The 16,145-nt window shown below is 41.1% G+C and overlaps 1 protein-coding gene across 1 annotated transcript in view; it reads left to right on the plus strand.

The window, feature by feature from the left end:
- Positions 1 to 593: 593 nt before the first annotated feature.
- Positions 594 to 16,145, plus strand: part of LOC108095833 — a 29,153-nt gene continuing 13,601 nt past the window's right edge. The window contains exons 1-2 of the mRNA XM_017197116.2: positions 594 to 889; positions 2,139 to 2,715. Of these exons, the coding sequence (XP_017052605.1) occupies positions 2,442 to 2,715 (274 nt within the window). The 5' untranslated portion in view covers positions 594 to 889; positions 2,139 to 2,441. The remainder of the gene's footprint in view (positions 890 to 2,138; positions 2,716 to 16,145) is intronic.

Raw genomic sequence — 16,145 nt, forward strand, 5'->3', positions numbered from 1 at the left:
AATATCCCCCTCCCCAAAAAACACCTGAAGTCTGGCTTGAGTTCGCTTTGATTGGTCGAAGTACTGTGAAATTAACCCCTAAATTTACTTCCGGCTGAACGTCCGTTAAGGGTGGCAAGCAGGCTAATTCGAACAAGCTCCGCCTTCTTTTCAGGGGACTTTTCAGCAAGTAGTTTGCAGGATTTCGGCTTAAGCAGTTCAAGCAGGGAATGTTAGTAGCCCTGGCGATGTTATGACATAACGTTAGGATAACATTTATCAGAGGCATCAACCCGGGTTGATGGAAAAACATCGGCAACCGGACAAGATCTTGTAGTCGGTGTTGCGGCACAATATCGATGTATCAAACAATTTCATAACATATTGGTTTGTTTTGCAGCTCCATGAATTTTGGATAATCATTTAGAAAAACGTCGTGTTTGTTTAACCGTTTGAAAAAACGTTGATTATTCGCTGTCCAAGTGCCTGGAAAAAGCGGCCTCCAGCGGACCAAAAACAAAACAGCCAATTCGTTGAGGTTTAGGTCTTGGGTTTTCAACGAGTAGTCTCGCTACCCTCTACCTATTCTTCCATGGGTTTTTGAATCTCTCTCACTGTATTTTGAATTTGAATCGAAGGCGGACGTGTCGGTGCCGCTATGGATTATGTGTTTGCGGTGTTTCGGTACGAAAGCATGTGTCTTAGCGAATGCAGATCAATGATTCGATAGTGCCGTTGTTGGATCGAAAAGTAAATCAAAACATTTAAAACGTTCGATTTCGGTTATTTCTGAGCCGTCGCAGCTGCGCATTCGATTCGCAAGTACCGTTAGTTCGCGCAGATGTCGCAGCCTCCAAAAGTGCCAATAAAGAATAATAACAAACAAAGACAAACAAGTGGTTCAAAAAAGGTACGAGTAAATGGAACATCCCTTCGATTTTGGCCAATATCGACTTTGTTTGTCGTAGCCCCAAATTAAAGCAAACAGCAACGGGCAAAATCAGGCCGTTGCAAACATTGCACTGGCTTTTGTTTGTTATTCTCCGCCCCGATATTAATTGAATGGCTTTTATTAAGCCCCAGTGAGTGTGTCTGTGTATTTTTGTTAAGGCTTAATGTTTGTGCAATGCAAAAATATTTTGTTAAAACTCGTTTCGTTTAAAGCTTATTTGGCTTAGGTTCGCGAGTGTGTGATTTTGAGTCTCAGTCTTTTTACCATCCATCAATTTCGGTTTTTGTTACACTGACATATGCAATTTTTTGGCCACTTTTTGTGGTTTTTATTTCTTGAGCTCAATTTAAAAATATCTTCTGGATACACAGAAAAATAAAATAATATATCTTGATGTGAAGGGAGGTTTGAAAAGAAGTAGAAAATGACATATTTGGAAGAAACATTTAAAAGAATGTTTAATCAAGACTGTACAAATTAATTTCACAATGTAAAGTAAACATCGTTTTCAAATTTTTTGTTATGTGTATGCCTCGCCGAACGAAGTTTAATAATTCAGAAAACCCACATGTTATTTCATTCTGTTGTCATCCAAAAAAAAAAACAAAAACATCAGCCTTTCCATTGACATTTATGAGCGGCGCTAAGGGTGCATCTTGCTCTCTCGCTCGCACACAGGAACTTCCTCTCCTCTCTCCGTCCCTCTTGCGCATTCAGAGGCGTGGGAGGAGGCATTTTCAGGGGCCTTATTGTGGGATTTCTTTTGATTCCCTAATTCCCACCGCGGAATTTCTCGTGGGCTCGTTTGCATTATCCTGCGCATGCGCAGCAGATTATGGGAAAATCGTTATGGAAATGAACGCGGAATTTTTTGATTGATAGAAATGTCGCGTACTTACCAATTATCAACATAACAACCGGTAACAGCTGTTGGCAATGTGTGTTGCCATGTTCCGTTATAAATGCGAGTGAGGAATAGTAATGAAAAGGCAGCAAACATAATAGTGACGAAACTCTATAAACCAAGATAACTGTACTTGGTTAAGATTATATTAAATCTTTCTTTATGAAATGATCCCCAATATATATATAATATCCCATTTCCAATCAGTTATATGGTCTTTCCATCGCTTCCAAAAGCGATTTGCATGCATATGTGAACTTCTGATTCACACCGAACTAATCTTTATGTCTCTTATCTTTGCAGTGCCAAAACGTCTGACACACTTTAGTGACTTGGACAGACGATCGTTTCACTAATTGCTGACACACATAATTTCCCTAACTGGCGAAAAAAAAGGAGAGCAAATGTCGAGCGCAAATTGAATTTACGGTGGTGCCCCATCAAAGTCAAGTCGGCCGACTCTAACTAATTTAATGATCAAAAGTAACACATTTTTTTCGCATTCGGCGGCAGCCGCTGAGCGGTGTTAATTGAAAGTGTCACGCGTCGTCTAAATAATAATCTCCAATCGACTGGTTTCGTCTATGTGAGTGCTTGTAGTGAGTGATGACATTAATTGGGTCAGGACGATTGGCCAAAAGCGGCGGATCCGCCATGTCCTGGCTAGTTCTAGTGATAACCCTGGGGGCGGCACAGGCTGCCACGCCCTTCGCGAAGGAGTACCGCAGTGCGGGACTCTACAATGGAAACACCCTCGTCGATCTGGACGGATCCACCACCCTGGACTTGGGTCTCGAAAAGCCCACCAGCAGCAGCGGACTCAGCGGAGGATTCAAGTCCGAGTCGTCGGTCGTTCTGCCGGGAATGCATCAAAATTCAGGTACTACAAATATTACATATATGTATATTTAATTTTGAATTTAAAAAATCGAAATTAGGACTTTTTTTGGTATACATTGCTATTTGTTATATCTTGAACTATGTTTCATCGACTGTTAAATGTATTCTAACCCTTTTATTCTAAGGGGGGCTTTTAAAAATGTTTTCCCTTGGTTTTAAGGTAATCTGCATATTAGCATCAACTTCACTTAGTGGAACAAGTGGGGTTATCATTTGAGTTCTTCCCAGAATTATATGGATACAACCTTCATTCATGTTCGCCTTATCGAGCCGAAAAAGAACCAAACAAAAAATGCTTGTGCTCCAGTGAGGGAAGAAGGAAGTGTTCACTGCAGGTATACAAGTATTGAAGTATTCATATGTGCCGGCGCTTATCTAACCTTATCTCACAACTCTTTCCTGCGACCCTTTTCTGCCTCCGATCGTGTCTTTGGTTTACTTTGCTATACGACCTGCGCCTCGGCGGCATCATATTTCAGAAACAAGCAGGAAAGCAACAAGAGTGGGGAACAGATTACTCGAACAAGTGTATTTTCTGTCTGCCGCTTGTCTCTCCCTTTTGCATTGTGTCTGCTCTGGTTTGGGACGGTCCTCCCCAGGTTTTTCCCCCGGTAACTCAATCCCGAGAGATGAGTGCTGCCCAGCTGGCAACCAGGATGTCAACCGCAGCTCCCAGACCCAATACCCATTCCCATTCCCATCCTCATCGCGATCCCATCCCATCGCATCCCATCCCAATTGCAATCCCAATCCCATTGCTCGATTCGGGCACGCTCGGCACATCCGCCAAGCAATTTTCCTGCCTCATTATAACGAGACTAAAGCGTAATCACGGGGAGGGAGACAGACGTGTGCTGGAATGGCTCTCCCCGGGGTTTCTTTATAGTTTTAATTTCCATTCCTCATTTTGGGGTTCTTCGATCTTTGCCAAAGTGCGAACTTCCTGTCCAAACTTCGGCGCAGTGAAAGGGATCTCTTGAGTGTCGAGTGTTTGGGCTTGTGTGCGCTTACCTTTCCACGCTGGATCGGTTGTCTTGGTTGTTTTTTTTTTTCGGCCGTCCGAATTCTGTCCCCCGCTTTTGGCTGATTTAAATGTCATTTAAGCCGCTTAACTTGGCCCTCTTGGTACGTTTCTGATTTTCGAGTTTTTACGACAACATTTTTAAGTTTTATGGTAGTCCCATTTTATGAGCGTGAAAATGAAAGTACTTTCGTCAAGTCGCAGTCGCAGTCTCACTCACTGTCTCCTTTCTCTATCCCTATCTCCCTCGGTCGGCCTTTTCTTTTGGAGTTTTGTGGCCCTCAACTTATGACTCGACAGCAATTCCGAGGCCTGGGTAAACTTACGGACGTAAATTTGTGGCTTTCTTAAATGTGTCATAATTAAAAGACAACATTTTCGTGGGCCGATATGCTGGTTGGGACTTTTCCGTAACCCCAACCAAGATTTAGATCAGATTTAGATATGGGCAGTATCTGTGGGTGGGCCACCCTAGGCCTCAAAAGATCAAATTTCCCGAGCTAGAAACCCATTAAGGTTTCACAGTCCATTTCTCGTTTAATAGGCTATTTCCCGGCATTTCCTGGATTCCTGGCGAACTGAATGGGAACCCAAAGACCGTTAAAATAGTTGCACGCCTTGGTGAATAAATGTTGATGCACCATTAATATTGGTTTTTATTTTTTTGCCCCGATCTCTCATTCATTCCGATTCATGGACATCAGCCAAAAAAATATTAAGAGCCTAAGGGGCTACCTGAATGTTCTGTGAACTGAAAGCGTTTTTCTTTTTTTTTCGGGATCCGGGTCCAGCGTAAACATTTCTGCAAAGCACGCAAACTTTGGCCCAGGCCAGGGACCAGTTTTTGGTAGCCGGGTCTTTCCTCGGTCTTGGCTTTGGCTTTGGTGCGGTCTGCTCTTGGTTTCCAAGTTCCCGAGTACAGTACGCAGGCGCAGAGATCTTGGCAGGAGGCTGTTGTCGCTGCCGTTTCTTCGGCTTGGGGTCCCTGGCACTTCAACTCTTCAGCATGTATTTAGATAGGCCAACGTCGAAAGATACAAGCCGCCTGTACCTGTGAGTTCGTGTTGCTGGTTGTGTGTGCGAGAGTGTATACAATTCCGGTCAAATGAATAGTACTTAACCACATTTTTAAAGGTGTAATATAGCTATAAAGTTTAGTTTTGGCTATAAACTATAAAGAGAAATCTTAAGAGGATTAAAATTTTAATTTAAAATTTCTAGCATCATCATAATTTTCGTAAATAAGGTACTTAAATACCTCTGATTTAAGAACATTTTCCAATGCCATTAGTGGTGTTATTTCTGTAACCATAGCTGTATGTGCCTGGGCCAAACAAAGCCAGCCGACAATCGTAAAAACTAAACGACGGGAGAATTTATGAGGCCTCAGCCGGAGTGGAGAGGAGTCGCCTCAGCCAGCGGTATATGTGTGTAGATCAAGTGCCAAAGTCAGAGAACGGGCATTCTTCGAGTTAGATAACAGGGCCCGGGACCCGGCCAGGTTTTGTGTCATGCAAATGCAGATACAGATAAAAACCGAATGCAGTTTTGCAGTAAAAATATATAAATCAAGGCAGCAGGTAGAAGGCAAACGACCCGAGGTCTAGAGTCTAGAATGCGAGGCACAAAGTGCGAAATATCCCACAGAGAAGGGATGCGATGCGATGCACAAGGTGCATCTGTTAGAGGCACTTGCCCTCAGCTTCGGTTCCCCGTGTCCGTCCATCCATCGTTAACGCTGCCACGCTAATTTGACGAAAGCCCATTTCATGGCATTTTTCCAGCACGGCCAGCGATTTCATGCTTCGACCGACCGATCGGGAATTGGGAACTGGGAATCGGACCATCGGTTCGGACTCTCCTCGCTGCATCGTACAGGTAGTTTTTAACACCTGAAAACCCAATCGTTTAGTGCGCGCAAGTGTCTGGTGTCTAGCCTCCTTCCTCCTTCCAAATCGCAGTCCACATGCACATGTACTCCTATATGTATACCTCCCACCTCAGGGGCCTCTTGTTTACACCTTTTGCGAAAAGTCAGGAAAAATGAAACGGTTTCTTCCCATTTTATGGCCCGAACGCCTGAACCTGTTGTTTTCTGTTGTGTTCCCCGGATAACCTGTGCGTTGAACCCTCCTCCTTCCCCCCCTCTGTGTGAGTTTTTTTTTTTGATTTTACCATTGTTTATTTTACCAGTCGTTTGTTGTTGCTATTTATTTGTTTTTAATTTTACATTCAAAAAAGAACAAACGGGTACACGGATAATGGATAATGGTTAATGGGTAAATTGTGCAAGGCGCTGGCTGGAGTAGAGTACATATTCTATTCGATTTGTTTACCGATCGCATAAACTTCTCGGTGCAGTGTGCGCAGCTTCGCCTTCGCTTTCTATATAGGCAAATTTGGTAGATTTTATCTGACAGCATTGTTTGTTGTTTTGGCCACGGGACAAGACAAGCCAACAACTAACAACACAACCGAAGCAAAGTGCAACAATTTTGGGGCCACAAACGAACCACCTACGTTGAATTTAACCCGGCTCCCCCTTCAAATTGCAATGGCAAACAAAAGACAAAACACCGTAAACAGGTGTCTGGCAATGTTTTCCTTTCCGCGCTTTTCTCCCTCTCAGCTCTTTTAATTTGAAAAGTAACCGAAACTGGCGGCATGTGTTTTGGTTTTTGTTTTTGTTTTTTTGGCAGCGGCCAACGCATTTCCTCCCACACATTCACGCAGCTAAATACCAACTTTCGATTAGAAAGAAAGTGCCAAACAAAAAGTGAATGTTACCCAATGAGGGGAAGACAAAAGCGATATTGGAAACGAAACCCGAAAGAGCCATAAAAATATGCCATAAACACAACAAAATCTCAGAAATCAATTGTGATCTATCGCCCGTCTCTTTCTTCGGCGATCAGTCTGTCTCTTTTCCCACAGAATTCCGGCAAAACGCAGTGGAGGCGATACTGGTGACGTAGGCGTTTCGATCCGGCGCCGATCTCTTAAGATCGTGTCGCTCTCAATGCTAATAAGATGTTGTTAGATGCACAGAGACAAAAGTCAAATTTATCTACGGTTTCTATAAAGGTTGAGACGAAATTGTTACTTGTATTTCATATTCTAAACTAATAAAATAATCATTACTTTTACGCAAAACATTAGAAAATATAGTTTCCTAAAGCAAACAACATATTCAGAATTTAATAAAATCAATTTCGCCACTCAATGAAATAGATTTTTTCCGTGTGTGCCTTGCTGGGCTTTCGAGTGTAATTTGATTGTGTCTCTGTTGGTTTATTTGGCTCGCTGATAGCCGGCTGGCTGTTTGCCATAAACATCTCGTAAATTGAAAAGCGAAGTCATTAAATTTGAATCTCGGCGCAGCAGTTGAAGTTCATTTGGAAACTTGACGAGAATGCAGCTGCAGATGCGGGCAGATGCAGAGCATGTGCAGCCGCACAAAAAACCAACGAACTAAACTGAAAATTAACAACATTATTGTGTATTCATTATGCTTCTGACGTCCCACATGCAGCAGTTTGTCTAATTGAAATAGAAATCTCTGGGTCTCCAGCAGTTGCACAGATGTTTTATTTCAAGTTTTCTTCTGTTTTTTTTTTTTTTTTTGACTTATGTTCTGGCTCTGGCTCCTTTTTCCCTCTTTCACTTGACATTTGAACTTCGGCGTGCAACCGCAACGTTCGAGTTGCATAAATAACTTTTGTTCCAGCGAACACATAGCTTTTTGTCTTCTGCTGGCGTGTTTGTTTGTTTTTGGCTTTTTCCTTTTTCGACTTCTTATACAATGACCTAGAAATTTGGCTTTCTTTTTTTGGCCTTTGTATTCACAAGCTGAAGAAGCCCCATAAATTAATGGTACAAGCTGAAGATATGGCTAAATGTACAAACAACGACATTGCTTTATGATGCTACCCAAAAGAAAGGTAGTAAGTTAGCATAAGAGAACAGTATCTTTTGAATTTGTCATCGATTTTAAATAGGGTTCCCATAATTACTCTTGAGGTAAAAGCCAAGATCATTTTTCCGATGCTGGTCCAATAGCAGCTAAAATATTTTCTGCATTTATTTTCGCAATTTCGAAATCGTTTAACATTGCATTTGACCTCCACCCGAGGCGCCAGCCATCTCTCAGGTTTTGTGCAGCTTGCTGCCTTTTGCCTGGCACCCACACGGAAATCAAAGTCAAAGCCACAATTATTGGCTATAAAAATACAAGGGGGAAAAATTACCAATTTCGCAGCTGAAATGTTTAACAGAAATTGCTTCCGCACTGAGCAATTTGTCACGGCAACACACCCTCAGGGATTGCACCGCATCGCACCGCAGATCGAAGTGCCATATGACAGAATAGGCAGGCAGTGCAAATTATAAACCGACTGATCCGATAAATGATCAAAAAGCCGAAAGCCGACAACGACGGCCTGTTGCCAATAAACAGTCAATTATTGCAGACAGCCAAGTGCATAAAATTAAATCCGAATGGGCTGGAGGCACATCCATCAGTCGGGCAGCCATTTCGTCAGTCAGACAGTCAGTCAGTCAGTTAGTAACTTAGTCAGTTACGCAAATCTAGCCAAGAGACATAAAAAAACTGCAAGAGGCCAACACAAAAAAAATAAATATGTAAATTTTGGAATTCGATTGAAAACACATTATTTCCAATAAAGAAAATACGTTGATATTGCTTTTGTTTTATTTTAATTTTTATTTGCAAATTATTGCAGAATGAAGTGTGGACTTGTACAAGTTTTTGACTTTTAAAATCCCTTTTTTCCAGTGCAGCGAAAATTAGCATTGCTGCTGCTGTTAGGCTCGCTTACCTTGCTTCGACTAATTCGACGACGACTGACTAATTTATGTCAATTTATGGCATGCAGCCCCGCCCCTTTGGGCGGCTACGAGTTTCCCACCCAGCCGGGTCGTGAGTTGTGCAGGGCCATATCTTATCGGCCAATAACGCCATTGTTGATACTGGCCGAGATCTGTGGCAATGTGCTTGCTGCTCTGGCTGCTGTGTGGAGATCTTCTTTAAGCCGCTTACAAGGTAATCTCTTTGGTCTGGTCGCAATATTTTGATCAGCATTTAAATGGCTCTGAACGCTCACACTCGGAAATAACCCAAATATTTTGGGCTATTAAAAACTTTTCTTCGTTCAATTGAATGCCTGACAAAATATCAGAGATGGTTTTTTTCGTTTGGCGCCAATGAAAATTTCATCATCGGCGACTGGCGATAAATGCTGTTCGAATTATTTTTGGGATTTTCTCTTCGTCGCTCTCTTCGCGGCGGTATTAAAATTAGTTATTTAAACGACTTTTTAGTTGCACAGCCGAGGTCGGGGGGTGTCCCATGGTTGAGTCATAAAATGGTTATTTTATAGTCGCGTTTACATGCTTGAAAACCGACAGCCAGAAAAGTAACCAATGCGCTTCATTAAAATGTAGTAACACTCAACATATGCTTGTCTCCAATGAATTTTCATTGTTTTGGTCGTGAATTCATAAAAATTCCACATGTGTTGATGACAACTAATGTGTTTTTCCGTTTATGCTCAATTAAAATAAAAGGCACTTGTATTTACAAATATTTCTTTGATTTTTTTTCTAAAATTAAGTGTCGTTGTTCCACTCATGCTGACAACTGAAATGCAATCTTTAAAATGGGCTAACCCCTATCGATATTTAAATCAAACATTTTTTAGATATTCTACGTATCTGTGTCTTTTCGATCATTGATATGCTAATAACAGCTTTCCACAGCTTATCAGGCTGAAGATCGTATTCAAAAACGTTCAGTTTCGAGTGCCATCGATTGATATTGATGGGGATCAAGAACATACATATCCACTTGATATGTTCGTTGGTCCACACTTCTCGCTGTGTTTTGTCATAATTTTAACCAATTTATGCACATTTTTCCCCATGTTTACCGTTAGTCGCCGAACGGCTTATCACGTTTCTAACGGTACTCGGTGTTCCCCCAACTCCAGAACTCCCCAATGACCCACCTCCCCCTCGGGGATTTTCTGGCTCTTTGTTCGCATACGATTATCGTCATCTATTCGAGGGACAGGTGAACGAACCTCGGTTCTTCGATGACTTTTCGAAATGATCAATTTCATTGTTTTTCGCCAGCTGTCTATTTCACAATTATAATTTATGAAATATATGGTATATGGTTTAATTTATGCACGAAAACTTTTAGCTAATGAAGCAGCAGCCACCGAAAAGACTCCAACTTAAATGGGGATAATTAAAGCAAATTTATGGCAAGAGTTCTCTGAACCCTCCAGATATGTAGAAAACGATTCTGAACTTTCACCACAACCAATTTGACGTTTGATGTCCCATGAAAATGGATTTATAAGCGTGCCGCTCTTTTTCCTCGACCGATTTCAGCCCCTCCCACTATTTATTTAACAAGAAACAAAAGTGTTAAGACGAAAAAGAAATGTGTTCACATCGGAGCAACAAGTTAATTAGCCACAGAAATAGACAGCGAAGGAGGCGAGAACATGAAAAGAAACCAATATGAAAGCTACAGATACATGGCCATCCGTGAGATACCCAGCCAGCCGTCCATGTCAACAAACAGTTCGACACGCTCGATCGACCATTAAAATTGTTTTGCCCGGGCGACCGTCGAAGTGAATTTCATGTTCCATTGGCCAGAACTCTTTCGATGCCGATGCCGCTCGAGAACTCTCCATTTGCGAGATCTGTCACAGATCTTAGAGAAGGGGCCTTCGGCAATCATAAATCTCTCAACACCTCCGTCAGATTTGATCTAAATTTGCGCTTAATAATAAACTCTCAGTTCCTGCCAAAAAGTAAAATACGAAACGAAGATATTATTCGCAGGTCAAAGACTTTTTGTCTGCTCCTCTTAACCAACCCGCATCCGCACCGCTCTCTACTTAGTCATAATTGCAAGAAAACCAAGGCCCACATTCAACTTGGCTGGCCAAGTGCTTCAGAGAGACATGGCCAAAACGGATTTCGGGCCACATTGCGGTGATTGATCGTTCGTGCGCCACTCTAACAAAACGAGAAGCTCCCTAAAAAAAAAAATGTATAAAGTGAGAAGGTAGGGAAAACCACTTTGGATCACTTATGTTTTGTAGGCTTGAGCTGTCTTCTCTGGTTTTATTGTCTTTGCGATCGTTGACATTCGATTGCTTGACCATGGCCAACAACAAACGATTGGAATTTGATATGTGTCACACAGTGCGTTTCAAAACTATGTCAATATTAAAGGTTACATTTTGTATAAAATACAAAAAGTATAAGTTACAAATATATTTTATTCAAAAAATGTAGATTTAAAATGAATAGTTTTTAAGTAAATCTTTACTCTGCCTTTTTTTAATACCTTACCAATTAACCCAGTTTGCGACATAATTAGTGCTTTAAACACCGAAATTAACAAGCTTATAGCAGCTTTGGCTGTTGACTATTGAAATTCAATATTTTTTAGACGCACTGTAGCCTAGTATCTTTGTGTTTTGATCTAAATATAGCGGGCGCCGTGACACTTGACTATCTCGCATCTCGACCGCTTGACCATGTGCGGTTTGCGACCAGTTTGTGGGCGTGCCGAGGGGCCGATCGCAGATCGTTGATCAATGAATGGCCAAGACAGAGGTTAATGCTGAGACGAACGAACGAAGGCTATTGCATCGGAAATGGGGGGCTTTCAGGGCCTTCAATTTTGTAGAGCAGTGTAATGGGGTAGCCGTTCACAGTTACACAGCCGTATCTTTTCAAGATCTGCGCTCTTGAAAGCGGCTGTCTTTGAGCCTCGTGTGTCATTGCCGCCCGGAGGAAAGAACGCACATTAGCCGGCCAGAAAGCCAGAAAGCCAGAAACCCATCATAGCCATATCAAATTTCGCGGCTAGGCCAACATAATTGATTGGTTGGGTTGGCTGGAACTTGGCTTTCAGCTTTCGGCTCTCGGCTTTGGGTTTGGCTCAAAGTCAAAGCCGCACGCCCGCAAGTGCTGACATTTGTTCGGTGTCACGACTTGGCAAACTGGCAAACTGGCAGACAGAAGACAACTCCTGGCACAAACCGTTTGTGTTCTATGTCGGTCGGTTTGTTAGTTAGTCAGTCTGTCTGTTAGTCACTCACGAACTGTGGAACTGTTGGAACTTTCTTCCGTGCCGCAGAATGACAGCGGCAGAAGCTGCAGAGCTCCAAGGAGCCCCCAGCATCCACCCGAATGCTCATCATTGTGTCATTGATCCCGGGCCTCTTGCCTCTTGCCTCTTGCCTCATGCCTCTTCCCAAGTTGCAAGTTGCAGCAAAGGCACCGAGCATTGTTCTGCAGGAGGCACAAGTCCCAGTCTCGTGGGCTTTATCGCTTTTTCCCGATCGGCTGCAGCTTGCGGTACTTGCTCGGTTCAAGAGTCAGCACTTACTATGCACACCAAAGGTTGAGATAATAGCATTTAAGGTGGACTCTTAAAAAAGTAAGTCTTAAAAAATGCGTCAGTTCAACATTTTGAATTTTGACTCAACTTAGCTGGAAATATATGTGACTAAGCTGATTAACATATAAGCTATCATAAGCTATATCAATGTTAAGAATAGTTCATTATTTAAGTTATATCCTAGTCCTTTTTTCTTTACCACAACTGTTTCTGTCATATTTACTTGCAGTTAAAGTGGCAGATGCAACCAACAACCAACAGTTGCTGACTGAAATTTTTTTGTGAAAATTAATTTAACATGAACTGACGACTAATTTTGAAAGTGTGGCCATGTCCCAATCTTCTTCGAGAAGCCTACAAAATTAAATTATAAAGAAATTTTCGGTTTGGGGTAAATTTTCTTTATGGCTTCATATGGCTTCGGACAGCTGCAAAGTTTTCGGCGGCGCTTTAATAGCTTCAACTTTTGGCAAAAAAAAAAAAAAAAAAGGAAAGAAACGAACCCAAACTTGTTTTGGCCACAAAACTGGTTCTTAGCCGGTGAAGAAGTTTTCTGTTGTTATTTTTTTTTTTGTGAATTTTTCGTGAATTTGTTTCTTAGTTGGGCAAACGCGGCTTAATCTTCTCGTTCAGCGGCGCAGGCCAAGTCGAAGTTAAGAGAAGATATTAACTAAATGATAATGCTTAGCAGGTAGTTAAGGGCTCGGCTCGGCCAGAAATTGCCTCTTTAAGCCAGCTTCCTTCTTCTGCAGACTTTCGAGGCGGAAGTTTCCATCTGGGCTTTGGCCTCTATGGCACTTCTTAACTACGTGCCTTTGGCCAAGTTGATGGCATTTCGGTTTGCCGGCTTAACTTGGCGATTTCCGCTTCTGTTTCCACCAAACTCTGATTGACACAACGCAAACTCATTGAACCAACAATATCAGAACGTGAAAATCCACTTGGAAAACCTTCGGTCTGCCGGTCTAACTGACTGACGGTTTGAGTGGTGTGCCCCCAATGAAAATTCATTTCATCGCCTCAATCAACAATTTAATTCAATTAAGTTTTGAAATGTTTGCGGCACGTCGGCCGAACAGCACGAAAACAAAAACAACCACATCCCGCGAAAGAATGCAACTGCTAGGCACCCAAAATGTGTTTAATTATCAGAATCGGAATTTTCATGAACCAACTAAAACAAATGTACATAAATTTGAAGACAGGTCTTTGCTGCTGGCGTATTTGCAATTGGCCACGGCAAATGGAAGGGGAAGTTCCTTGGTACTGGTTAGTGCCCCAGTCTCGGCCAACAAAACGTTTTCCCAGGCAAGTTCAGTAATTGCGGACCAGCTGAAAAAGAAAAGCATAGCTGCAAAGTACAGTCGGTTTTAAAAGTAAGGTTCCACATGCTTTTATTGACATAAACAGAAATAAACAAACTAAAAATATCCTTATCTGTATTACGTCTTCTGACATCAGAATATACATATTTGGTCTTTAAACAGATATTTTATAACAATACAACGTTTTTTTTTATTGATTTGATTTATAATTTCATCAAGGAAACAACAAGCTCATTAACCTTTAAGAAATCATCTAAAAAGCCAAAAAGCATCCAAATAGGAACAGATCTTATTTGCATAATCGTTTTGGCACTCTTAAGCGGGATTCTCCTCGTTGATTAATGATTGTATTAATATAGCGTTAATGACTTGGACCGACGACATTCATTCCAGAATTAGCTCAGATTATGCCAATCCGTTGAAGAGCGCTGAAAAGCTGGTTTTCCAGATTTCTCCGCTAAGCTGCGCGGATTCAAAACAAGTTTGCCTATTTATTCTTTTCGCTGGGAGACGTTTTAATTTCGCCAACTGTATTCGGCAAGTGCAACTGCAACTGGAGAGCAAAGCGAGGCGAGCTAATCGGACGGATCTCGACTTGTATCTTATAAATACCCCACAATTTATGCATTTGCTCGCATTTGCTTAAGCAAAGAACCGTTAAACGTTCGCGAGCCTCTTAATTAAAGGCCATGGAATTTGTAGAATCAACAGCAGCAAGGGGAGAAACTCTAGCACTTGGCGGCGCAAATGTTTTCATTTTTTCGCAGTGAATGGCCGCCACTTACAGAACCAATTTACACGGCCGAAAAACTTGCTCAATTTATGTGGTGGCTGAGCAAAGGCTGAGATACTACAGATACCAGCCACTTGCAGATACAGATAGAAAATTAAGTTTAAACAATCGCCGCATGACATTGAACGGCAGACAGGTGGAATCCTCCCCGCTTCCTCCATAAATTTTGGCCAGTTTTGTAATATTTTGGCCATAAACAAAAATAACTGAAAATGGTTTCTCTTCTGCGTTTAATATTTATTTCTTTTTGGTCGAGTATAGTAATTAAGAGTCTCATTGAGAGGATAATAAATCAACTTCGGTTGGCTGGCTTACCACATGGAAAGTGGAGAATCTGAGATTGCAAAGGCAAAGCCAGTGATTTGCAACAACGGCGATGATATCATATGCGGGAGGAGTGTTTCTGTTTTGCAATTAGCCGATCGGGGTGTTTTTGCATTCACTGGGTAGCCAAGCTGCTTATTACATAGAACACCACTTGCCGATTGCAAATGCGATGACTTCGGGCCCGGACGGGTTTCAGCCGATGTTATATAATCAACTGAATCGTGACTAATGGCTACAACTTTGCCCATATTCATATGCGCTGTAGCTTATCATTCACTTCGCAGATTCTCATGGGAAAGCGGGTCAGAAAAAAGGCAATAGTGCCTTCATAAAGTTCTCCAAACTTCTAAGAATCAGTTAGGGCTAATAAATATTCTGTTGACTATTGTGGGAAGAGCAGTAGCTGCTGCTTCTATTTTTTCCGTAATATTTATTAAGATCTTAAAAAACTGCATGATAAAAAATCATTTTATCAGCTTGTTGACAGAAGTATAGGCATTGACCTAAATCTTACGCAGTTTATAGATCATTTACTTCGAGTGCAATTCAGATTAGGTAGATTTTTCTAAGCGTTATCTTTTATTGATATACAGCGAGATTTGTTAAAGCATTGACCCAAAAAGTATTAAATTGTTTTAAAAAGCTGGCAGATTAAAGTAATCTTTTAATTGACAGATAACCTAATTAAAACGCCTTGTTAAAGTAAAGACATTAAGACTTAAGAATTAAGATGACATAATAATTTTCTAAATTAAGTGTATTTTATCATATTTTCTTTGAAAACGCTTAAATCCAAAGGTAGCTCGAGAGCATTGAACCTCTTTCTTTATATATCTTCATTTTTATGACTTTTGGAAGTTTCCATTTGAGAGTGTTGAATACTTTTTATATGCCCAGCGTAACAAGTGGAATTTTAAGTATGAGAAAAGAAAAATAGTGGAAAAGGTGTCTGAAAAATAATTAAATAATAAAAAGAACCTCTGAGTGGGATACAAAATTAATTTAAATTGAATTTTAAACAAGGCAAGCCTGTTGAATCATCAACGATAAACACATGATGACAATGAGGAGACGAATAAAACTTCCCCAAGATTCCTAGAAGCTGTATTATAAAATGAATGTATTCAGCTATAATCTCTCTGAATTTCAACCCATACTGAATCATTTTAGAAGTAGTTGGAAGTTGTATTTTATTGAATATTTTTGAACCTTTTACACAATCTATTTACGCATGATTTCATGCTTTGATGTGCCAGTTGAACCCAAGTTCAAGTTCACTTGGCACAGTCGGAGACAAAAAAAGTATAATTAAAGATTATTATGTCACGCAATGTTTACGAATGTTTGTCGGTTCATTGCGCAATTTATATGAACGGCTCGATTTCTTTCTACAATCGATGAAAATCAAAAATTGACGTAATGTGTTTTTGATTGAACATTTCGGGGCACGTTTCAATACCGAGCAGGCGCCGCATGAGTTGCCAAATCAAAA

Source organism: Drosophila ficusphila, unplaced genomic scaffold (assembly GCF_018152265.1).
Source record: "Drosophila ficusphila isolate 14025-0441.05 unplaced genomic scaffold, ASM1815226v1 contig_791, whole genome shotgun sequence".
Lineage (NCBI taxonomy): Eukaryota > Metazoa > Arthropoda > Insecta > Diptera > Drosophilidae > Drosophila > Drosophila ficusphila.